At 35.9% G+C, this 27,300-nt stretch overlaps 1 protein-coding gene across 4 annotated transcripts in view; it reads right to left on the bottom strand.

Moving 5' to 3' along the window:
- Window positions 1–401: 401 nt before the first annotated feature.
- IL1RAP (interleukin 1 receptor accessory protein) overlaps window positions 402–27,300 on the bottom strand; it is a 145,034-nt gene continuing 118,135 nt past the window's right edge. For 3 of the 4 annotated variants that reach the window (XM_025377770.1, XM_025377772.1, XM_025377771.1), the window contains 3 exons: window positions 12,872–13,021; window positions 11,431–11,574; window positions 5,765–8,968 (listed from right to left, as the gene is read on the bottom strand). In XM_025377770.1, the coding sequence (XP_025233555.1) occupies window positions 8,601–8,968; window positions 11,431–11,574; window positions 12,872–13,021 (662 nt within the window). In that variant the 3' untranslated portion in view covers window positions 5,765–8,600. Of the gene's footprint in view, window positions 1,710–5,764; window positions 8,969–11,430; window positions 11,575–12,871; window positions 13,022–27,300 lie in introns of those variants that run through there. The other variant, XM_025377769.1, reaches the window with a different exon arrangement.

Here is a 27,300-nt window from a genome sequence, read left to right as displayed (position 1 = left end):
GTAAAATATGCTGATATCTGGCCACATTTACTCTTTTTTCTTACCTTCGGATCCTTGTAGGCACTTGAATTTACTATCCCTTCTCAGAAGCCTGAATGGGAAGAGGCACCCATCTCTACGCTACCTTCCTAACAATACTGATTTTTTTCATCTGTCAGTTCTAAAAATACGAGATTCTTATAAACTTCCATTTCATTTAAGTCACGTTCTCCCTCTCTTTGGGTTGTTTTCCACATCTCTCCCATTACATGTCAGAGAGAACCAAAAAAGGCACCTTAGTTTTTCTGGTACCTAAACCAAATCTCAATTTCCTGAAATGGAAAACTCTCCAGATAAGAATACAACGATCATAGAAAGGAGAAGGGTGAGAGAGATGTAAAAATTTGTTAGTACAAATAAAATGACGTAAAAATAGAATTTTATTGATGCTAACAACGTTAGGAAGTTTAGAGAACACTAGTTTACAGTGAGACAGAGAACGCCACGTATCCGTGGGTGGGTATGTTTGGTTCTTCGAGGAAAAATGTGCTGTAGGTTTTCTGTTGAGCTTCATCCTACAGCTTCCACCAGAACCAGCTCCTCTCCATGCTGCTCCCTGGGAAGCATACGCCCTGTAAGTATCATAGCCCAAGTACACCTGACTGACTTATAACGTGAGGTCGATCAACACACTGAAAAGAAACATATTTAAATTCTTAGCTCAGTTTTAAACCCTTGGACAAGATAGAGGATCAGACTTTAGGCAACTTTCACATACTGACCTTCTAGGGCCCAAGAAGAGTGTGCTCTTCTGAGGCCATTAGAGGCAATAATTCTGGATTCAGGTCCTTCAGGTCTTTTGTCTCCTAGAAATAAACAGTTTTTAAAAATCAATAAAGGGGACAGAAATCTGATAGTCCATTAGATGATAAAAATGTCAGGTTTTCCCACAGGTTCATGACATACAGAGGGTTGGTAGAGATGGTAGCCACCACCCACCACACACAGTAATTATAGGATATAGAAGTCATTGTTATTGGATAAGTCCGTGAAATGGTGAAGAGCAAGGGCTGAGATCTGGGGAGCAGGGGGTTCCAATCTGGTGCCATTTTGTATCCATTGAGTCTCTGACTCTTGGGAAACAGGCTTACAGAGGTGCGTCTCCCACTGGGGCTGGTTATGAATCTCTGCCCGGCTCTTGTTCCTAAGGTGATTCTCTCCTTCACAGTAGGTGACACAACAGCGGCAGGTGGCAGAGGACTTCCCTCGGTGCTTGGACATTGTGCCTGGGGCCGGAGGGCTACCTGCAACCCTCTCTGAGCTCTGAAGTTCTGGGGGCTCTTTCAAACGACTTCTCCTCCTTTGAACGTGGTCCAGACTGATGTCAGACTGGGAAGAGCAGCTCTCATTCCAGCCGGAACTGGCACTCAGACTTCTCAGTGGAAGAGCCAACCGCAAAGCTTTCCAGAATTTAGAGCCAGAATGTTTGGACTTTTCTCCCTTCCAGCTCACAAAAGACACAGACTCCTTGAGCTGAAGAATGCCTGGGTGCGGGTGCTCAAGCGGACGGTACTCAACCACAATGAGCTTGGTGGCAATGGAGTTCTGGCACATGACACCCAGTTTAAACTCCAGCATGCTGATGCTCTTTTCTGTCACATAGTCAGGACTCAGGACAACAATCATCCTTCTGCTTCTCTGAATGAAATCAAAAACTGCTTCCACTGTATCTATAGAAAAACGGAAATACAGGATAATGTATAGTGAAAACTTACATATATTTCAGTTCGTTATTGTCCATCTTCCGGAGGACAGGCAGTGAATAAACACCTGAGACGACAGAATCTCAGTGCTGAATAATTTACCCAGTCAAAAAATTCTACACCACTCTTACCAATGGTTGCTAAGAATTTACTACCTTCAAGGATGGTATGGTAGTTGAGCTCAGTCTCTCTCTCCACCTGCAAAATCCTCATTGCAGTAGTCTCCTTCTTGAATGTCTTTCTTAAAACACACACACGTGTGCACACACACACACACACACACGGTGGGCAATTAAGTAACTACCATCAGAATATTAACCACCCTCAAAAGCAAGTCATTTCAGCTCTGTTTACAAATTATTTCTTGTTTTGATATCTTCTTCCTTGCAAATTTTATCTGGTGGTCAGATCTTGAGTCTTTAAATGTTTAAAATATTTGACAACTATTTTTATATCATTGTAGTATTTTCTTCTTATGCCTAGATTAAATATTTTCAGGATATTTCTCTTATTCCATAAATGGCATGGTCTTACGTTTCCTCTGCATGTTTACCATTTCCCTCTGGATAATGTTCAGTTTATAGATGTGTCTCCTAAGAGTAGTATTATGAACAGGAGTGAACATAATGCTCCTGACATAGTCTGATCAGCAAAGAGCAACAGGAATTATCACCTCCTAAGATTCTCAGTTACACCCTTTGATACTTAACATTTTTGGACATCACATCAGACAGTTCATAGTGGTTCATAGTATTTATCTTGTTATCAATTAAATTCTTTCTCTCTCTCTCTCTCTGTGTGTGTGTGTGTGTGTGTGAAGAATTGGAATTAAAGGGGCAAAAACAATGACGATGGGTAACAATTTGTCAAGCAGCTAAGACTTCTGGCAAACCATACAATTCTAATGTTATCAAGGTGGATTTGGACAGATTCCAAGGGAAAGTTCTTCAAATAAATGTAATGCTTAACTCACTATGAGATTCAGGAGCTTAGAACATGCCATATCCTGAAGGAAAAAAATTCAAAATTGAATTGTAAATCCTAGCCATTTAGAACTTTGAAAACATGTGCCAGAGTCACACTGTGAAGGTGAACACCTCTGCTTTTGGTCCAGGGATGAAACAGTAATGGAGAGACTTTCAGCCTTTGAAGACAGACTGAAAGTTTGCATTGGTCATTGTGAACTTGACAGGGAATAAGGGAGCTGTGCTTCTTACAGATTATTGGTTTTTTGTTTGTTTGTTTTTCAATCAGTGGATTTAACATGAATTTGAAGGGAAATTGGAGAGACATGTGCTCAAGTTTTGAGAACTTTTGATTGGTTTAACCAAGAGTGCAAAAATGTTTTTAGACATTTTGTTTCATTCATTCTTAAGAGATTAATAAAAATTCTCACTTATCATTAAAATCCTTCTGTGTGTATGAGTGTGTGCACATGTGCACGTGTTTTAGTAACTCTTCAGACCCCTCTAGTCCTACTGAGAATCTTATGAGGCTGCCTCTCATAAATCAGAGAATACGAAAGTGGGACGTCTACTGCTTCTCCCGGCTCCTGAGAAATGTGAAATAACCTTAAGGCAACATGGTTAGCTTGTCAACAAAGAGAATTCATGCAAATGTGTGTGTGCGTGTGATGTGATGTTTCACTTCAAAATAGTCACCTTAGGAAAATGTATGTTTTTGCCAATAGGAATATTGTTGTTTAAAATACAACACTGTTCCAGATCTTCTTAAAACATGTCTTTTGAGTCTGTTGCTCTTTTTTCTTTCATTGGTACTCCATCCAGAAAGTAAGAAAATTTAGATTTGAAAAAGGACAATGCTAAGTGCAGATAAGAGTGGTGGAATTTTAGACAATGAGGAACAAATGTAGAAGACGCTTCTCAGAAAGGTCTTGGGCTATACTGAAGGATCTTCACTTGATACTGTAAGGGAAGTTGCATACTTTATGGCATATTTTAAAAATACCTTCCATATTGTCAAAACTTCATATTTGAAGATAGGAGCTATTATTTTTTAATGCTAAAGTTTACTTGGAGAAGGAGTAGTAATTTAGCCCATTTATTCTATTTGGCTCAAAAAATGAGGTATGGCCATATAATAATGAGATCAGTTTTCTTTTGTGGTACCAAATTGGCTTTGAAGTCATGTTGTATGACTGAGAACTCTTCAATACTCAAGAATGCTCTTGCCTGTAAAAGTCATAATTTCCATGGAGTTCACTCAGAAGAAAACTAGGACTGTAATTTTTTTTTTCTCCTCTGGATGAGTTATTAGTAGATAAAAGAACAGCAAACTTCTGTCTCTTTCATTTTCTCTCTGAAAACTTGAAGTCTAGAAAAAAGGAAATATTTAACTTGGAAACTGGCTGTGGTTTCAAATATTGCTTTCTCCATTTATCTCTATTTTTATCTTAATATCTTTTGAGTCCTAGTTCATCCATCTATAAAATGCATATGATAAACTTGTAGGACTGATAAACAAATTAGATGCCTACATGTAAATTTCTAGCACACAGTACACATTGCATAAATCACAGAGAAATAACATAGACTAGTTGCTAAATGCATCTCTCATACCATTTTGTGCATTTACTTGCATTAAAGAGCTAGTGACGTCAGTATATAATGGAAAAAATATCTTGAGAGTTTAAGGAAGGTTAATCACAGCCAGGTAGATCATATGCAAAATGCTGAAGTTGAATCTTCCAAAGAGTCACCAGTATGTTCTAATAGGTCACTTAACATGTTCAGGGTTGGAAACAATTTCAGACTCAAAACCACTTATCCAATGCAAAAAACTCATATACAAAATCTCAATGAAAATCTATCAAATAACTGCTTGTATACCTCTGGTAATGGCAGACCTATATTTCCAAAGATAGTGAATTCCATCAGTGTCGAATTCTGCTTTATAGCTATTTTCTAACTGAGAAGAAATCTGTTTCCTTGGAACTTTGATCTATTGATCCTAAGCCTACACTTTCGGGACTGGTTTGCAAGAGGAAAATTAATTCTTCAGTAGAAAAATTTTTACTAAGCTAACCAATTCTGAGTATGTTATGGGTGGGGCTCAGTAAAATGAACAAATAGGATTTTTTTTTTTTTTCCTGAAGTCTCGCTTTGTCACCAGGCTGCAGTATAGTGGTGCAATCTCAGCTCACTGCAATCTCCACCTCCCAGGTTCAAGTGATTCCCCTGCCTTAGCCTCCTGAGTAGCTGGGACTACAGGTGCACACCATAATGCCTGGTTAATTTTTTGTATTTTAGTACAGACAGGGTTTCACCATGTTGACCAGGATGGTCTCGATCTCCTGACCTCTTGATCCATCCGCCTCTGCCTCCCAAAGTGCTGGGATTACAGCGTGAGCCAATGCGCCCGGCCAGGGATTTTTTTAAAAGCAAAAAGGCATTCCTATCACTATGGACTTGTATTATTAACTGAAAATAAAATATGTTTCCAAATATTCATCACTGATTTATTCAAAATTTGTGACAGAAATGCATCTTTGATTCAAATGATCAATTAATTGAAGTCATGACATTATTTTTATTTTATCTATTTCCAGAGCAACTACCATGGGATTGCATTAAAGCCTATTAGACGAAAAAGAGTCCTGTAAGCTACCTAAGTTCCAAGTTGAGTAAAAAGGAATAAGCTTGTTTTCCTTTGTTTTAAAATAATCTTTCTCTCCTTTTTCTCTGTCTCTCCGTATCTCTCCGTCTTTCTGACGGTCTTTCTGTCTCTCTGCACATGCACATACACATACATATACACACATAAACACATATATACCCACAAAATATGTCCTAGTATTCTGGAGCAATTCATTTTACCTAAGTAACTTTTACTTACATGTAAAGAAAATGTTCTTGATATGAAGTTCCCATTTTGCTCAGATTTATCTCAGAATGAAACTTAACTAATGTGACTCAGATTTCTTTGTGAGTATAATAATCAATTCTTTCTGTTTTCATTTATGACCAAATGTGAAAATAAAGACATAAAACACATGCACGAAATAAAATTCAAAGCTGAAAATAAATGGTTTATTTTTAACATAAGTAAATTTACAAATCAAATGAAAAATGAAAAATACAAAAGTTCATGAATGAAATAAAAAAGACACTCAAAATATTAAAACCTATGGAAAGAAAATAAGTAATTAACGAATGATGTTTTTGTTTCCCAATACAATGGAGTGATTTTTTTATTAGAATCCTTGGGAATCATCTAAGTTACAATACAGAAGAGAATTAAACAAATGTTGTATGATTTTGTAATTAGATACTATACATATCACAGTTCTTTGTTAACCTGGGCATGGAAGGTCCTTATAGCATCTATTGAAAACTATTAAGTTTTTTTTAAAAAAATGTGAGACATGGTTTGTTCTTGTTCTCTAAATTACAAGTATGTTTCCCCATTTCCCTCAAATGTTCTCTATTGGCCATCTTCTGGAACATTAAAAAAAATCTTGAAACAAATTCTCTTGCAATGATACATATCACTTAAACTTGATATGCTTTATATTACAGCATTTGTAAAATTAAGTACCAAAGGCAGGAATATAAATAGAAAAAACATCAAGGCATTTCTAGAGGTGCCCAACAGCATTTGGGATAAATATGGAAACCAAAAGTGCAAAAGGAATGCAGCATTGGCAAGAGAATCGTCCTTTGGTGACTAGACTATTCCCTGTTTGCCTAAAGCTTATGTAAGAATTGATATTCAAAGCTGATCTGGAATAAGCTCTTTTCTGGTCTAGTAAGTGAAGGGTTAATAGAGGGAGTAATTATGGTTTCTAATAAGGAAAAATATTAATAAGGCTAAAAAAAGTAGATCCAAGAATGACCTACTTTTCTACTTTTTTCATCCAAGTGAAACTTTTTTCAATTTAAAATAATCAATAACACTTATATAGGGAAATGATTTATTATGAACTTCAATAGTGATGAAGGGCACTTAAATATAGGATATAATTTTACATTCGTTCATCAACATTCATGCTAGGGCTTTCTTAAATTATGAATTATTGTGTTTCACAGGATACCAAGACTCATTTACAGTTATATTTGTTTCCTTTATCACTCAACAGTTCAAATAGTTGAGCACTGAGATGAACATAGCTTAGTTTCTAAATGTGTCTGCTGGGAATAGAGTAGGAAATCAATTAATGCCCGATGGCCGGCTACTGCTTAGCAGTGACCATGGAGGCTCTGTGCACAGCAAATTCCACTGCAACCCAGAAAAACTGTAGCAATAGTTAAGTTATTCATATAAACTTAGGGAAGGCAAGAACTATGACAACTATCACTCTGTGAGCTGTGAATTAACAAATAATATGTACAGAAAACACTGACACAAAAACATTGTAGTGAAAACATAATTTAAAAACTGGACAAGAGTTCCAGTGGCTTTTAATATTGTACCCATAGCTATTTAAAGTCATATACATACACATACACACACACAAATTATATATATGTATATATATATTTCATGTGCATGTGGATTTATATACACAGATATATGTAATGTATGTGTGTGGATATGCATATATATATATAATTTGTGTTTGTAGAGATATAAGATATATATCTCATATACACATGTGTGTATATATATGTATAATCTACATGTAACATAGATATTTACCGCTCTGTAAACTCTGCACTTAGTTTTCCAAGTCTTAAAAACAGCAAAATATGACTGAAAACAAACAAAACAACTTTCACTGACAGTGGCTTTTCATACTGACTTATTTGGAGCAAGCATATTTCCTGCACTAGTGAGTAGATGACAGGATATACAGTTAATTCTCTTAGAATATTAATGCCAAAAGCGACTCTCAAGGTCACTAAGTCTGACCTCCACACTTCACAATGGAGCAACCAAAACAAATGAGAAAAAACTGCTTTCCCAGTATTCACATTAGCAAGATTAAGACTTAAAAGACAAATTGCCAAACATCCTTTTCTGTGTTCTTTCCACAAGTCAGAAAAATGCCCTAAAAGAGTTTTTCTGTTACCTCCCTCTCTATAGCACCATTAAGGGGTTTTCTTTCAGACTCAACCAAGTGTGAAGCCACCTGCAAACTCTAAAGGACCAATGCGATATAAGCAGATAGGGAGAAGGAATGAAAAATGTGGGTTGACCTGCAGATAATCAGGAATTGACTGGAGCAAAAACAAGAATTAAGAAATATTTTTCAAGTTCACATATATTACACAAATTACCTGAGATGAGGGCAAGGGTGGTATAGAAGACAAGTCCTTTAAATCAATTAAAAGAAACATTTTCAGTTACACTGCTTTGTATCATCCTAAGTGGATGTCAGTCTTGCTGTGGTTATGTATTACACAGCCGAATGAGGAAAAAAGTTCATTATCCTCAGCTCAAATGCAGGCCTTGATTATCTTTTCAACGGACGAGTAAAAATAAGATAAAAAGGAAACTATACTCGGAAACGCATGACCCTGTCAACAGTGACTTATTTTAAAGGCATATTTAAATTCATAGGAAAGGCTGCTCCATATGTTAGGATTTTAAAAAGAATAGAGACATAAAAACAGGGATAGACAATGTAGAAGGGGAAAGTCGCATTGAACAAGTCTTTGCCTGCAAAGAACACAGTGGCATCACAGACTGGTGACAGAACGTTGATAATACCATTCTAAACTTTAGTATTGCCTGAGGAAGCGGAATAGTCAGCCACACAGTCACCCTAAATTTATCCCTAGTGGGAGGCTTAGACCATCATTTTTGCCTAAGAAACCATAAACTGCGAAGGAAGAATGGGGGGACTCTTTCTTCCTGGAGTACCCCTTGTTGCTTTTACCCTTTTCATTATTCCTTTCATACATTTTTCAGAGATGAATACGAGAGGCCCTGCTCATCACTGCTAGACCGCCTGGGACTTTTCTTCACTGGCATGGCCACCTGCAGCTGCTTCCAGAACCTGCCCTGTGGATACTTGGATTTTTCCCCTTTCCATTTAATGACCGTGAGCACCGTCTTAGCCCTCTTCAGCTCTTTCACCTTCGTTTCCTTCACAGCTTTGTACTGCACTAAAATGACGTTGATGTTGCCCTGAGAGGCCATATTTTCTAGGCCAGCCTTGAGCTCCAGCAGGGCTTGAGTTCCCTGGAGCACGTAGTTGGGGCTTAGAACAACCAGGAGGCGTCTGCTTTTCTGAATGAAGCTCAAGGTCTCATCTGTGACAACTGGGAAAGAAAACAACCATGGGGATTAGTGTTGGCCAAAAACTCCCCAAAAGCATTGGGGTGTGAGGAACAAATGTAGGGAACTTAGGGTACCAGCCTAAGAACTGAGGTGAAACTTTTTACCAGCAAAAATTTGAACAACTTAATCCTTATACCTGCAAACTCTGTCCGTTAAATACCACTGTCTTCAGGGAAACCAGAAACCATATACACATATTTCTAAAAAGAATTCCAAACAGGCACGAAGCCAAAAGGTAGTGTATTGTTGTGACCTTGATCTTCAAAAGCAATACTTGAGACACAAGAAGGAGACATATTATACTGAAATCAGTTTCTTCAATGTGTGTGGCACCTTATGGTCTAGCCACATCAGCTCATGAGCCCTTTCTTCCCCAGAGAAACCCATGCATAAACTCTCTAGAACCAAATGGACATTCAAAAAGATATATGTTATATAATCAAAACAACAGAATTTTATTTTTTGCTAGGACAAGACAACAAAGGGAAGGACCTTCATCTTCTGAAAGTCCCTCTCTATTGTTGGATACCTCTCTGACTCTAATATCACTGTCTTTGGAATAGAAGCTTAAAAAACTCTAGCCAACTGAATGACATTTTGGCTGGTAACACATCTTCAGGTTGGCTTTCTACTTTTTTCTGCTCTGGAGCCTAAATTAATCGCTGGATCTTTCTCCTCAAACTCCTATCATTACTATAAAGCCTTGTGTTTCGGCAGCTGCTAGATGATGTGTCTACTTGCACTAACAGGCAAATGCTTTCTTCAAGGAAAAAATAAGAAAAAGCAGGAAAAATGGAAATGCAATGTAATTTTATTCTGCTGTCAAGGGCCCTGATTAGTTCCTGTCACTAAATTCTCGGAACCAATCCATCTCCTCACAGTTGCTTATCCAGGATTGCATAGTCCTTTACCTGCGTTTCAGATGGTTGCCAACTCTAGGTAACTTACTAGAATTGTGGAAACTTATATATATGTCTTGCTATATTCCTTCATGAAGTCATTTTGCTCCTTAATCTTCTCAGGCTCAGAAACAGTAGGGAAAGTCTTGCAATTAAAATCTAGCATGCACTGCCTGGAGGAGAATCCAGGAATGATTGTGTGTTCCAAGCAGTGGCACTGGAGGCTGAGCATGTGTAAGCATGGCAAGAGACCCAGAGTCAAAGAAGATTGGGTAAGAGCAGCAGGGAGAATAAAAAAGGGTGCAAAAGCTAATTAACAAAAGCAAGATTTAGAGTAATTATGTAGAATGTGAATTCTTTAAAGAATTATCAACCCCTATTGGACGGTCTTACCCAGTTCCATGGTAGATAAGAATTTATTGAACGGCTGTATGAACAAACAAATGGGTGAATGAATGATTGGGGAAATTAAGCATTAGAATGAGTGGAATTTATCCTTTGACTGTATAATTAAGTCATAACTTTCTAGAAAAATTATACTGAAAGAAATGTCTTGTGATGGACTTTTGGATGATGACTGGGAAGATAAAATAACTGATCCAACTAAATCGAAATAAGAATAAAATTTCAAGTCTATCTCAATTATCCATAAAATATTTTTTAAAAACTGTTAAATGATGAATGTGAACAGGATTTTAGAGGAATAAAATAGGTTTGTCAAGCTTACGATTAGATATATTACAAGCAATTCAACAGGACAAAGTTTAACAGTGGGGTTGGGAATGTAACATATATTTATTAAAAAGACACCAACGAAAAATTACTCTGTGTGTTACTGTGTGGATCTAAAAAGGAGTTGTACTTTTATTTTAACACATTCAAGAATTTAAGCATTTCTTTTTTTCTTTTTTTAAACCTTCTAGTTACACTGGCTCTTATAAAATTTTAAAGTAACTCTCAAATGTATAAGCTGACAGGAAGAAGAAACAGACCCAAGGAAAAGGGGAATTGAGTAGCACTATTTTGCTTGAAAAGAAAAGTGATGGGGAAAAAAAAGAGCAAATGCCATAGGAAAATACTGTAATTATTATCAGTGAATCACATATGGAAAAATTCGACACACACTCTTCTGCTACTCAGTTTTAGTAAAACCAAGTAAACCTCTGTCTTTCCAAAAACAAAACAAATCGAAACAATTCTAGACAAACCACTGCAGATTAGCCTAACCTGAAAAACCTGAATGTGAATAAACAGGCTGTTTAAAGCTACGGCCCTTTAATAGAGCTCTAATTCACTGTGCCTGCACACTTTTCTGACATGCAGCTCTGAAAGATTACAAGGGAAAATATTTTAATACCATAAACTGAGTTGAATAGTATACATCTTCCAATGTAGTTTTATTTCTAGAGGAGTCTGTTACATCAAAGAGCATCGGACATTAAATATCCAAAGATGCTGTGCCACGACTCTCGCCCATAATGCAAAACTAATGATTCTCTCTGCCTTTCAAGGTAGCATCATTTGTACTCATCTGAAATACCTACTTCCCCCAGGCAGACTGTCTCGGTCAAAGATGCATAGCTTGTATCCAAATTCATTCTCCAAAACTCCCCGGAGGGTCAGTAATACAAATTCTTCTTCTTCAGCATTCCTTGCGTAGGATACATAAATATCATACTCTTTCCCATCTAGCAAAAGGAACACAGATACAATGCAAATTAGGAAAGTTTCTTAATACCATTACATTTTTTTCTTAAATCTAACTTCTGCACATTAGACATTTTCATTATGAGGCAGATTCCAGTGCGATTTTCTACTTGCAACAAGTCTCCAGGCAAAACGACTATTTGAAGGTATAATTTTGAATGGTATCTGATATATCCTCAACTCTCATCTTACAGGTTGCTTTATAGTGGAAAAAGAGTGAGGTTTGTCCCATTCAACTGTAAATTAACAAAGCCAGAAGGTAAATCATAGGGACTGGCAATTAATACTGTACAGAAAATTTCAACTTCCCGTCCAAGCATATTACTCATTAATACATTAAAATTACAAATTGAGCAAAACTTTGTGAAACTGCCTGAATTATTTATATCTGAAAAGAACTAAAATTAAAAATATAATTAGATTTAATGGACCGATCGTTCACAAAGTTGCTTAATTAGAAAAATCACGTCTCATTAAAAACTATCGATTCTGTGTTTCTTCCATAAGCCTACTGAATTCAAATCTTTACGGTGTGGACCTACGAATTTGTATGTTTAAATGCTCTATTCTTTTCACTAGGCAAATTTGCACTAGAGCCATGCTTTTTAAATGTCAACGTACACATGAATCACTTGGGAATATGGTTTAAATGTAGATTCTGAGTCAGTAGCGGCTAGGTCTAAGATCCTTCTTCTACTCAGCTACACATGATGTTGCTGCTGGTTCACAGATCGCTGTCTGAGTACAAGGAGTGTGGATCAGCACTGTCCAATACAGCAGCCGTGAGCCACGAGTCTACTGCTCACCGAAATGTGGCTGGTTTGAATTGAGATGTGCTATGAGGATACAGTAGAATACATTTTACATTTTGAACATTTTTAGTACCAAAAAAAGACTGTAAAATATCTCATTAACTTTTTAATATTAATTGCGTGCTAAAAAATAGTATTACAAACATATTTAGTCAATTCATTATTTTTACGTGTTTCTTTTTACTTTTACACCTGTGGTCACTGGGAAATTTTAAGAAGATAAGTGGCTCGCATTATATTTCTATTTGGACACTGTTAATTTAGAGCAACTCACTAATTAATCCAAGAAAACAGAATAATCATCTTTGGAAAGATTTTTAATAGCAAGGGCTGAAATTAAAGTTAGCCTGCTTAAATCTTCCAGTTAATTTAGGTTTTTCAAATCAATAGGTTTTCTTTTTTTTTCCCCAACGTATTTTCTAAAGATGACAGTACAAGAGGTTTATGTCAAATTTCTGTTACTTACCTAAAATGGTTTCATCTGTTCCAAAATGAGCCCGGTAAAAAAGGACCATCTCCAGCCAGTAAACATGGTAAACAACAATGAGAATCACCACTAGCAGGACTGTGGCTCCAAAACCACAAGCCAGTTCCACTGTGTATCTTGGAGCCGGCACTGGAACGAACAACAAAGAAACAGAATTGATTTCTGTGTGGTGACCACAGTGACCCAGCATCCCGGCAAATGGCTGGATAAGCCCAGCAGCTTAGCTATGCACCTGCCTATGTATGAACAATCAGAGACAACATTGTAGAGTTTAAGCACTATTTTAAAATACCAGACTGTGTTCTACCTATCTTTTTGTTTCCAGCACCTGGCACAGAAAGTGTTTTGTATTTGAATAGTCTTTGATGATCTATAAATGAAAATAGAACCGTAACATCAGGAAGGGCTTAGAAGGTCATCTAATTCAAGTCACAATTTGACACCTAAATCTCCTTGAAAATAGTTTTGAAAATTATCACTCCATCCTCTGTCCATGTCTTGGGATGGAGTTCTCATTGCTACCTGAAGAAGTCCATGGCATTGGTAGAATTTTAATTGCTGATGCAGCTGATTTGAGTAAAAACCTTAATGTTTTTCCATTAGTTTTCGTTTCCTTCTCTTGTCTCGTGTAGTATGAAAGGAACTTAATTATCTTTCCTTTCCACTTGGAAATAGGCCTCAAAAACATTATTTTCACTGCGCAGAAGCAGAGGATATCCACCAAATGCTGGATATGCTTGGTTCTGGAAGTGATCTCCCACGCTCACAGTTCTTCAGTACATATTCTAGAGATGAACTTGCAATATCTGGTGATACACAGACTTCCGCATTTATCTACTTATTTTTTATATTATAGGCACCTCTGCAGTTTCTTTGGAAGTATCAGAAATAGAGTGAGGTGATTCTCAATTACTTAAAAACCAGATCTTAACTCATTAGCCCTATAATCAAGGTCTGTCACAACCAAATTACTAACCACCTTCCTTCCTTTCTTATTTACCATTGCTTTTTCATCAAAAGCATCAGGAAGATTTAATATGATGCCTTTTTCTCATGCTGTGACTTCTGGCTGGAAGTCCTTTCTCTTTTTAGTTTCCAAGTCCATGTTCGAATGTCATTATTTTACATAAGCTTTAATAGAATAAAATTTTTATTGCAACCTGGCTCTCCCTTGTAGAAATTCTTACTCTTCCCTTTGTTTATCATTTGATTACAGCATTACTTATTATATTGTAATTTGTCTACAGGCCAGCTTCTTCACTCCCTCTCATTCCCCATAAACTATACCTTTACAGTCTTTCAGGTAGAGATTATGTCTTTTTCATCCATGATATCCCTAGAATGCCTACTATCTCAATGCACATTTCCAGATATAAGATTTTACACTTCTAGGGTATTTAGAAGCCTATTACTAAATTATGTTTCACAATTTTGTTTAGTTGATTTCTTAGCTTGTGATAATGAAGTTTAAGTATTTGAAGGAGGAACAGTGTATTTACTGGATCTGAAGCAGGAGTGACTTAAATTGTGTATTAGTCAATTTGATTATTATTTATTGACATCTACCATTTGCCAGAAACTTCTGGGGATCCAACGGTAAATAAGACGGAAAGGGTCTCTGCCCTTTTGTGGCTAATATTCTAATTCAGGGCAGTAAATATGTAAAGAAATAAATCAGCTGGCTAATTTTAAATAGCGATTAGTGCTATAAGAGAAACAAACCATGGTAATGTGATAGAGATAATTGAAGGGTGGGACTGGAGCAAGGGAGGTGTACTGTATAACACGGTGAGGGAAGGCTTCTGTAAGTACCTAGAACACTGTAGATGTTAAATGTTTGCTGAGACACAGCTTAGAAGAATCTCATTCAAAGCTGGGATTGCTATAGAGGCTCCCTGACTCCAAAGTGCAGGGATCTTTGAACACCATCACGATGAAGCTCAATTATTGATCATACAACAGTTGTAATAAAATCACGTTTATGAACCTTGACAGCTTGTTTGGAGGTTCTAGCAGGGGAGCACAGCTACCCTTACACCCTTGACAAACACCACTACCCCTCTATTGTGGATGGTCGTCCTCTTCTACTGAGGGCACAGCTTTGGGAAGGAGTCACGTGGAGCAGTGAGGGAGGAAGGGGACACCGGCCTCGCTAGCCAGATCAGCTGAATCTACCCTGGTGATTAATGGGGTGACAGATGTTACAGCCAGATCAGCCTCACATCTATGAAATCATTTTTTAAAAAGGTACCTCTTCAAAGCAGAAAATGGTAAGCAGCCTGGAGCTGAAACTGAAGTTCTCTTATTAAAGGGCAAATCACAGAGTTTTGATTTTATTACCCTGAACTGAGGATATTAATCCTGCCACAGGTATAGCATGGGACTTAGCAGTGCAAAATTATTATCAGGTACTCTTGTACTCCTTCCATGAATAATGGCACCTTAAAATACGAAAACTCCATCATAAATTCCAGAAGCTATGATAGTGCAGTTGCTGAAAATTTACTAAGATCTATTTGGATAGCTGGCATGAAAATCACTGCGTCCTTGGTATTTCTCAGTACTTTATGTTAACAGTACAATAGGGTAATTTCCACTGTTATTTTCATTATTTGTTCAGTTATTTTGGCTCCCTCTGGATGAACATTTTGTAATGGGGGTGGAGGTTGTTGTTGGCTGCACTTACCTGAAATAGATTTTTTTAAAATGCCAGTAAGAGAGCTTGCTTAATGACTGAGAGATCAATTACCCTCATAAATTTCCCTCTGCCCCATTCGTTTTACTACTGCCCATTTTATTTCTAATGGGGCATTTTAATTCTGTTTTGTGTCATACAGTCATGTGTCATATTTACAGATTGTATTTTGTAGAGCTATCTTGATAACAAGGAGTCACTAATGCTACTTAACATATCGAACTCTTAAATAATCTACTAGCTGGATTTTCTAAATAGCTTAAGTCACATGCAAGAAGTTCTCTACAGGGCTTTCAGGTAAAGCAGTGCTGGCGTACAGGGAAAGAGTGACCCTTAGACTATATTTGCTGACTGCCTAGCTGGACCCTCAGGTGTTTTGACAAAAAGATTTCGCTCCGATGCAATCCCAGATTAAAGAATTTCCTATCAGAAAGACGTGATGCAATATGACCAAACTGGACTCCTAAGCTCCTTCTCTCATTGATTTTACTAACAATCTGATTCAGGATGTAGCCAAATTTAGCTACTTGCTTGTTGTTACTTCTTGAATCGGAATTTTTTCCATCATTTTTGGAGTTCCATGTAAATAACTGGTTTCAAAGCCCAAATTTCCAAGTAACCACCTTGGTTAGCTCTTGGTGTTTTCCCTGTTTTGAGTTCTTGCTCTACGATCATGTTTCTTCTAGGAAATCTGAATGATTTTCGTCATCTTTATTATTGTAGTTGGAGCCTTGCTGTCCACTGCATGTTCCAACTAAATGTCAGCTGCTTGCACTTCCAAGTGTCCCCTGCCACAGAACCCATGGCTAGTCTGTGCTAAATTGTTGGGACTGATGGATAATTTTTGGAACTGTGGTAATGGCCATTCCCCTGAGTTGTAAACAAAGGGAATGCTTTATTAAAATTATGATAAACCAGAGACCTATGACTAAACTGACTAGCAGATGTTACTGATTTGGCTATTATAGTGTGTTAAAACGTGCACTTTGGACTTCAACTTCTGTTCTTAGAGGAGTAACTAGTACTGAGTACTGGACTAGCCTTCCTTCCATATCTAAAATACAGTTTGTAAAAAAGTTGGACAACTGGTAACACAGGAATGTGATCTGTGAGAGAAAAAGACAAAAAAAGGTAAAGCCCACGATCACTCTGGCTTTTTTTTTTTTTTTGAGACGGAGTCTTGCTCTGTCACCCAGGCTGGAGTACAGTGGCGCAATCTCGGCTCACTGCAAGCTCCGCCTCCCGGGTTCATGCCATTCTCCTGCCTCAGCCTCCCGAGTAGCTGGGACTACAGGTGCCCACCACCAAGCCCAGCTTTTTTTTTTTTTTTTTTTTTTGTATTTTTATAGAGACGGGGGGAGGGGTTTCACCGTGTTAGCCAGGATGGTCTCGAACTCCTGACCTCGTGATCCGCCTGTCTTGGCCTCCCAAAGTGCTGGGATTACAGGCGTGAGCCACCGCGCCCGGCTGGCTTTTTGATTCAAGGCACCTTTTAAACTGTGGCACAGAAAGGAGAAAGCCAAAATAAGAAAGTGGTCACACTGAGCTAAGGAGATAGAAATTAGAGTTCAAGGCGCTGTTGAGTCGGATTGCATTTATAGACAAGAGAACTATTTAGAGATGGGACTCTAGAAATCTGCACAGGATTACCTCGAGTCTTTGGCCAAATACAAAGCTACACATATTTAGGGGAATACTTTAAAAGGTTAGGCAAAGAACAGCTGGGAACAGATCAACCCTAGGAGCACACGAAGGGCTGTGAGACAGTTGAGTACAGGCCACTCAGAGTGAAGAGATTTTGTTTAGCTCCCCAATATTAATTAGAGACTCCAGGTATGACATGCTTTAGAAGTAGGTCCAATCTAACTCTATACAAAAGGCTATTTTAGACCTGCTTTAACAAAGATAAGACGCTTATTAAAAAGCAAGCAGTTATGCATGTAATTTAATTACCCGCTAGAACAAAATTTAACACTGTCTTCCAAAATTCAGAACTCAAAATTGTAACACCCATAATATCCAGCATATAATTTTTAAAAAGCTAGATAAAAAAGCAAGAAAGTCCATATTAGCTAATAAAAAGATAGCTAATCAAAACAGAACAAAAATGGACAAAAATGGTGGAGTTATCAGATGACCACCTAAAAATGAGTATTCTATGTGTATTTGTTCAATTTTTTTAAACCATGAACATTGTGAACAGCGAATAGAAAATATCAATAGGGACCCTTCAATGAAGATATGGAAATTCAAAAGTTGAAAAATGCAATTCTGAAATAAAGAAAATGCTATAGATTAGACATCACAAAGAAAATGGCCAGCATACACTGGAAACTACACAAACATAGACAGGGGAAAAGGATGAAAAAGGAAGAAACAAAAAAAACGACAACTTCAGCGACATGTGGGCACCACTAATTGGATAGAAGTGGTCTATCCTAATTTTAACTAGAGTCCTGAAAGAAGAGAAAGAGTGAGGGGAAAAGGTGGATATATTTGAAGAGAAAATGGCTGAAAATTGTTCACATTAAAGGAAAAATATAAACATATAGAACTGAGAAGTTTAATAAACTCTAAGTAAGACACTCACACACAAAAATGACACCACAGGCTATCATAATTTGATTTTCAAAATCAATAAAGAAAAGGTGATCTTAAAATCTGCCAAAGAAAAACATATAACAAATACATAAAGGGCACAAAAATAATCAAGAACAACAACAACAAAAACTGCCCCGCTTGCATTTTAAATAAGATTAGCCAGGAGACAATGGAATACCTTAAAGGGCTGAAAGAAAAGAAATAGATACACTTTCAACATATCCTGTGAAAATATTGACAATGGCACCAGAGGAACATAATGAGAAAGTAAAAATCTTTCCAATTAATTGTGCTGGAACAACTGGATATCACTATGAAAGGAAAATTGAACTTCCATTTCTACTACACACCATTCATAAAAAAAAAGAAAAGAGATGGACTATTGGCCTAAACACAGCTGAACCTTCATGACTATGGGTAAGCAAAGCTTTCTTAGAACACAGAAATTAATAATCATTAAAGAAAAAGTTAATAAATTACATCTCATAAAAATGAGAACCTCTGCTCATTAAAATACACCACTACAAAAACAAATTGTCATGCAACAGACTGGGAAAAAGTATTTGCAAAACATGTGTCTGACAAACGACTGGTATCCAGGACAGATGAAGAACTGCTAAGATTCAACAATAAAATACAAACTATTTATAAAATGAACAAAATGTTTGAACAGTCACATCACAAAAGACATACAGATGGCCAATAAGCACATGAAGAATAAGTGCTCAATATTTAGAGACATCAGGGAAATGAAGAATTAAACTACAATAAGATACCACCATACACTCACCTATAATTGCTAAAATGAAGAAGGCTGACAACACCAAATCCTTAAGATGTAAATATGTTGATGGAGGAATATAGAATGATATAGCCACTTGGAGCAAAAAAAAAAAAAGGTCTAACAGTTTCTAATAAAACTAAGTCAGTAATTCCACTCATAGGTATTCATCTCAGAGAAGTAAAAGCAGCAGTCCATTAAGAAACTTGGATAAGAAAGTTCACAGAAGCTTTATTCAAAAGACCCCAAAACTGGTAACAACCCAAATGTTCACCACCCAGAGAATGAATAAACAAATCATTCTGCATTCTTAAACAAAACAAAAGCAAACCAAAACCACTCCATGGCAAACAAAAGGAGCAAATGCCTGATACACACAACAGCATGCGTGAATACCAAGAACATTTGCTGAGTGAAAGTACAGTTATACAATAGTGCATTCGGTATGAGTCCACATACATAAAGTTCTAGAATATAAAAAAAAATTATTCTAAAAAGGAAATAAAAACAGTTGTACTGTTGGAGGAGGTGAGAAAGGTTGGGGTAGAAGGGATTGACTGATAGGGGAAGAATGTTACTCTCTGGTAATGGTAATATTCTTTATCTTAATAGGATATTAGATAATGCATATATATGTATTTCTCAAAAATTATCAAATGGTACACTTGAATTATGTAATTTGCTATTCTATGCAAATTTTACCTAGAAAAGAAACTTACAAATAAATATTAAAATATTGATAATGATAAGGAGCTTCAATGTTTACTGATGTCTGCATCTACTTTGAAATGTATCAGAAAATAAGAAGGATTGATGTACTGGCAGAAGAATGAATAGATATGTGATAAAGCAAAGATAACAAAATGTTAATGGTAGAATCTAGGTAGGTTGAATTACTGCTCACTGTGTAATTCCTTAAAATCTTCCATATATTTGAAAACTTTCTTAGTAGAGTTTTGAAATATAAAAATTAAAATGAAATAAGACATTTTTAGATTAAAATAAAGAGAATTTGTCACCAGCAGATGTACATCACCAGAAACATTAAATAGTTCTTTAGATTAAAAAGTTACCAAGAATGGATAGTGTCAGAAATAAAAAATAAGCAAATAAATTTTAAAAATGTTATCAGTTCTTAACTTCTTAGAAGACAGTTATTTAAAGCCAAACTTTCACAATACATTGTGGTACCTGTAACTCATGCAAAACCAAAATGTATTATAGCACAACACAAAGGATGACAGGGAAGAAATGGAAATATGCCATAGCAAGTTTCTCATAAAATATGTAAAGTGATTAATTCAAGACAAACCGATAAGTTTAGGGAAAATATGATAAACTCTAGAGAAAACAAAACAAAACAAGCCCCAAACAAAGAGGAAGAGCCAAAAGTCCCCAAAAAAGTGATAAAATAAAATACAATGAAAATACCAATTAATCTAAAGGAGATAAAAATAAAGACAGGTAGACAACAAATAGCAAGATGGCAAACTTAAAGGCAGTCATATTCATAATTAAAGAAAAATGGATTAAACATTCAAGTTAAAAAGTAGAAATGATCAGATTGGATCCAATACCCAATAATATGCTGTAAATAAGAGATATACATTAAGTATAAAGTATAACAGTATAAAGATGCTGATAGGTAAAATAAAAGAATGGTAAAAACATATACTAATTATAAGAAAGCTTGCAGTGAGCCGAGATCGCGCCACTGCACTCCAGCCTGGACGACAAAGCAAGACTCCGTCCCCACAACAACAAGAACAAGAACAACAACAACAACAACAACAACAAAAGGCTAGAATGGCTACATTCATATTAGACACAGAATATTAACAGAAAAAAATGGACATTTCACAATGTAAGAGTCAATTCATCAAAAAGACATGTCAATCCTAAATAAGCATGTATTAAATATCACAGTTCCAAAATACATGAAACAAATACTGGCAGAACTGAAGAAAGAATTGGAAAAATCCCTATTATACATAGAGATTTCAAAACCATTCTCTCTTTTAATAACTGAATAACAAAGTATATTGGAAAAATCAGTGAGGATATTGAAGAGATGAACAACATTGACACCAATCGTCTTAGTTGACATTCACTGGACATCACACTTCAAACTACCAAATACGCGTCTTTTTCAAATGCATAGCAAACGTTTACCAAGATAGGCAGTCTGCAAATACTTCTTTTTTAAAGTACCAATAAGCTTAAAAAGCATAAAATCATGCAAGGTATGTTCTTTGGATACATCGGAACTAAATAAGAGATTAGAAATTAGAATCAAGTGTGCAGCACTGTGACAAAGCTCTCATTCCCCATTCCCTCAGTTTTCACAGATACCCTGGAAGTTGTACCTGAAGGATAAGAAAAGGAAGGCTTGTGCCAGTTAATATACACAGCCAGCACTGAGTCCAGAACTTGAACCCAGGTCTGTCTAGAACAAAAACCTATGTTTCTCCACTCCATAATGTAGTTCTTTCAGGTAGTTCTAAGTCGGAGACACCTGCTCCCAGACTTTTATCTTCATTTCTAATTTTTTACATTAGCTAAACTTAAATGACAACATGAAATGTTACAAATAACTTTATCAAGAGTGAACATAAAGCCAACACTAAAATTCAAATGAATTTTCATATATAATGTAGTAAAGCAATCTAGAAAATTCCAAGTGTGTTTAAATTAACACATGTCAAAATAACCTTTAGGTCAAAAAGAAATGAAGAGAGAAATTAGAAAATATTTTGAACTTAATAATAACAAAAACTCAACATTTCAACATTTGTTGGATTTAAAGTAATCCTATGAGGAAAATTCATAGCTCAGAATACTTATATTGGAAAACAAGAATTACTTAAAAATCAATGATACAGCTTATACTTTAGGATGATTGACAAAAAAGAAAATGAAATGCAAAGTATGCAAAAAGAGGAAAATAAGTATAAAAATAAAGTAAATAAAACAAAATATATAAACAACAGAGAGAAGTCAATAAAAATATGTTCATTGAAAAAATTAGCAAAATTGAGAAACCCTTATCTTGACTGATGAAGGACAAAAACAGGCAAAACACAAATTACTAACATCAGGAGTGACAGTGGAGCATCACTAAAAATCCTGCAGACATTAAAAGGATAATAGGAAATAATCTAAAGAAAAGTATGCCAATAATGTGACAACTTAGATGAAATAGAAAAAAAATGCCTTGAAAGCCAAAACTGCCACAAGAAGAAACAGAACATCTCAATACTAAAAAGGACACTGAATTCATAATTAAAAGCTTTCCCAAAAAGAAAACAACAGCCCAGATAGATATATGAGTAATTCTTTTGAGCAAGAAATAATACCAGTTTTACTCATAGGCTTTCACATAATCACAGAAGAGGGAACATTATCCAGCTCATGTAATGAGACCAGCTAAACCCTGACATTAGTCACAGCATTACAAGAAAAGAATGCTACAAACCAGCATCCTTCATGAACAAAGATATGAGCAAAATTTGGTGAAACCCCGTCTCTACTAAAAAAAAAAAAAAAAAAAAATACAAAGAAAAATTAGCCAGTGTGGTGGCAGGTGCCTGTAATCCCAGCTACTCAGGAGGCTGAGGCAGGAGAATCATTTGAACCCGGGAGGTGGAGGTTGCAGTGAACTGAGATTGCGCCACTGTACTCCAGCCTGGGCAACAAGAGGGAAACTCCATCTCAAAAAAAAAAAAAAAAAAAGAAAAGAAAAAAGAAAAAAATTCTTAACATGAACAACAATCTGCGACAAAATATTGGCAAATCAAATCCAGTAATATATACAAAGGACAATAAATCATGACAATATGAGGGCTTATTCTGGGCATGCAAAATTGGATGAACATTTCAAAATCAGTAAGTATAAATCATCACACTGAGAGATTAAAAATAAAAACATATAATCCTCTCAATAGATCCAGTTAAGAATCAAACAAAACTCAACACATTCATAAAAAAAATTCTCAGCAAACTAAAAATGAAAAAAAACGCTCATGAAAATAAAGGTCATCTACGAAAAAATCCTATATATAAAAACTGAAGCTTGCCCTCTAAATTTGGAAACAACACAAAGATGGCTGCTCTCATAACTTCTACAGAACATGGCACTGGAGGTCCAAAAGAGTGAAATGGACAGTAAAAAGTGATTAAAGTTATGAAATTTAGAAAGGAAGAAGTAAAAATCTGTTTTATTATGGAGACACAATCAAGCATATGGAAAATCCTAAGAAACTAAACAAACAAACACCACTCTAAAGTTCAAAAGGTCAAGATCAATATATAAAAATCAATTAATAGCATTTTCAATGAACAACTGGAAAATGAAAATTTAAAAAGTACTATTACAGGCCGGGTGTGGTGGCTCATGACTGTAATCCCAGCACTGTGGGAGGGAGGCTGAGGCGGTTGGATCATCTGAGGTCAGGAGTTCGAGACAAGCCTGGTCAACATGGAGAAACCCCGTCTCTATTAAAACTATAAAAATTGCCAGGTGTGGTAGTGGGGACCTGTAATCCCAGCTATTCTGGAGGCTGAGGCAGGAGAATCACTTGAACTCGGAAGGTGGAGACTGCAGTGAGTCGAGATCACTCCACTGTATTGCAGCCTGAGTGACAGAGAGACTCTGTCTCAAAAAATAAATTAAAAAATAGAAAGTACTATTACAATAGCATCAAAAACAAAACATTTAGGCATACATTTAACAATATGTAAGCAAGACTTGTACAATCAAATCTAAAAGAAAAAATGCTGAAAAATGTTAAGATCTAAATAAATGGAGAGCTATATTATGTCCATGGATTGGAAAACTCAGTATTGTAAAGATTTCAACTTTCCCCAGACTGATTTATAAATTAAATACAATCAAAATATCAGCAGGCTTTTATGTAGAAATGGACAAGCTGATACTACAATCTATATGAAAAAGAAATATGGCTCCTAAAATAGTTGAATCAATCTTCAAAAACAAAAAAGGGGGAAGACATACAGTATTTGATTTCATGACTTACTTTAAACTTTAAAACTATGTTAACCAGGATAAAGTGGTACTGGACTAAAGACAGATAAACAGATGAACAGAGCAGGGAATGCAGAAATAGATCTACATTCATAGAATTAATTTTGGGGCTGCTTTCAGAACAATTCAACAAAAAAAGGAAAGATTTTTCAATATGATGTGAGAACAACTGGTTATCTATATGGAAAAACAAAACACTAAACATTAACCCAATACTTCAGAGTATGGGGGAAAAAAAAAAACTGGATCATAGGCTTAACTCTAAAAGAAAAATCTACCAATCTTCCAGAAGAAAACACAGAAGGATATCTTTCTAACCTTAATACCTTTCTAACTTTAGGCAGAGATTGCTAATACTGAATTTAGAAACCACTAAGCATAGAAGAAACTGATAAAATAAATGCCATCAAAGTTTTAAAGATTCTGTTTAAAAGAAAATGAATTCACAAACTGGGTGATAATATTAACAACTCACACATCTGACACAGGAGTTTTATTTGAGATATATAGTATCTGTGTGTATATCCTAACATATATTAAATTTAAAAACAAATGACCCAATAACAAAACTGAGCTAAAAATTTTAACAGATACTTCACAAAAAGATCTATTAGTTAATGACCAATAAGGCCATGAAAAATTGTTCACATCATTGGTATCCAAAAAATGCAAATTTAAAATACAATGTAATAACACTATGCATCCATTAGCATGGCTAAAATTGGAAAGTTTGACAGTTCCAAAAGTTGGTGAGGAAATAGAGTGCCTGGAATTTGTGTACATTGCTAGAGGACAGGTAAAATGGTACAACCTCTTTCGAAATTGGTGTGGCAGTTTCTCATAAAGTTAAACAGTCACCTTGCCTTAGTCCTTATCATGCTCTTATTATAAAACAATGGGCCAGGCGTGGTGGCTCATGCCTGTAATCCCAGCACTTTAGGAAGCCAAGGCAGGAAGATCACCTGAGGTCAGGAATTCAAGACCAGCCTGGCCAACATGGTGAAATCCTGTCTCTAGCAAAAATAGAAAAATTAGCCAGGCATGGTGGCACATGCCTGTAATCCCAGCTACTTGGGAGGCTGAGGCAGAAGAATCGCTTGAACCCAGAAGGCAGTGATTGCAGTGAACCGAGATATGCCACTGCACTTCAGCCTAGGTGACAAGAGCACAACTCTGTCTCAAAAATAAAAAATAAATAAAAATAAATACATTTAAAAAAAAAAAACTGCCTCCTCTGTAATACTTAGCTTTAACTGACTATAATGAAATTTTGCTGTCAATAAGACCTATACCAGTGTCTTTCTCTCATTCCAAGTGTTAGTCTTTTCTTGACGTCCTTTTCAGGAAGTACATAGAATGCTTTGTTAATAAATTTAGAGTAGGCCCATACATGTAATGTATGAATGTGAACTCAGATATAACCTCTGAATTTCAGCATTAGTTGGCCCAGAATAGAAGCCAAGTGAACAAAACCACAGCTCCTCTGCTACCAATGGACGTGCACAGGTAGGGCTAAAAGGTGACTCTGTATCAGCTTTCAGCACAGATCATCTAGTTGACAGGGTCCACCTGTCACCTCACATTCCTGACGCTGTCCTTAATACAGCATTTAGAGCAGGGGCTTCTGTAAAAGGGGAGCTACTCCAGTAGCTCTGGGAGGCAAACCTGTGCTTCACTCCTACATTACACATTGCTTTGATTGTTTTGATCCTATTCATTTGACAGTAAGTTATTAATTTATGTCACCTTCCAAAATTATTCCCCAGGATACATCCCTCAGAAGACAATCCCCACAAAAAGCTCCATACTTAAGAAATCTGGAGTCAAATACATATGAAAACATCCTGCCACTATAATCCAATTTCCTGCAGATATTCCTGTCAAATGTTCACATATTAAATACTTGAATGGGTCCTAACTAAAGTAACTTGATTTTGTTTAATCCAGCCATGAATGATACTTATTTGACGATAAAAAGCCTTTGTCAAATAATACTTATGAAAATCTTATGGAAATAATGAGTTAATATTTATTGAGCATTTCATATTAGGTATATATGCCAATAACTGTGCTGAGTACTTTAAAACAACCTTATGAGGTAGTGGTATTATTGTGTCTACTTTAAATATAAAGAAATTGAGGCTCAGAGAGATTTACTTTTCACAGAATTAGGATGCGCAGAAACCAGAATTTCAACACAGGTGGTCTGACTCTAGAGTATCATAACGCATCGCAGGACAATGCTGATTCTTAGCAGTGTTCCCGAGAACTCAATTTGGGAAACTGCCTTACATCATGTACTTCAGTCTTTCCTTTTCACACTGGCTTCTGAGGAGCAGAAGCAATGAATTACCCTGAATTGATCCACTAAGACTTCATACGAGGCATATACATTTCAGGCCTTTGCTATATAGTTTTTAAATTGTAATGAAAGTTTGAGGTGAATCCTGTTTTTCATCAGCTTTAAAAAAGCATTAAGTCGCACTGTAAAATGTAACAATTATGTGCTATTTTATTCACTTTTGAATAAATATTACACCCTCTATGTACCACAAGCGAGGATGATTCTGAATGACCTGATTGTATGTGTGATAACTCATCACTACTTTTCTCAAGACCATTGAAAACATCCTTCAAGGGATTTTCTGGGATTCTATGTTAGGTGAGAGACACAAAGAAAATTTTAGACACAGTCTGTTTTAGGAGCAGCACTTCTCACAAGAAGGCTTTATAATTTTCATTTATTGTAGAATAATATAGTACTACCAACATACAAATCATGTTCATATCATTTAAAATCATAATTTAAATGATTTTCATTTTAGCAATTGTGGCTACTGGTATATTATAAACCTGCTTAAATACTGATACATAGTGTTTAAAATGATATTATAATTATGTATTTTTTTCTGAAAATAAGCATTTAATACCTTCATTCACTGCATACAATTAGATGGCTGCTATTAGTAATGTTTTACAACTACAGATAATACTTCTAATCATGTTAAAAGATATATAATTCTCTTTCTGTTATTTGTTCAGGAAAAATTCCAAAAGTATTAGGTCAGATGATGAAAACTTTTTTATGACTCTTGAACTCTACCATGAATGATTTTTAAAAGGGTCTTAATAATTCACCAACAATATGTGGCTCTACCAGTTTTTTCTATCTTTGACAGCTTTGAATATTTTCTTTGTTTTTAATTTTTCATAATTGTACAGACACAAAATTGTGTCTCATTGTAATCATGTTGATTTTTTTAGCTACATTTGGGCATTATGGTACT

This window comes from Theropithecus gelada, chromosome 2 (assembly GCF_003255815.1).
Source record: "Theropithecus gelada isolate Dixy chromosome 2, Tgel_1.0, whole genome shotgun sequence".
Taxonomy (NCBI): Eukaryota; Metazoa; Chordata; class Mammalia; order Primates; family Cercopithecidae; genus Theropithecus; species Theropithecus gelada.
The sequence above is the reverse complement of the archived record's forward strand: the minus strand, read 5'-3'. Positions and strand labels throughout refer to the sequence as shown.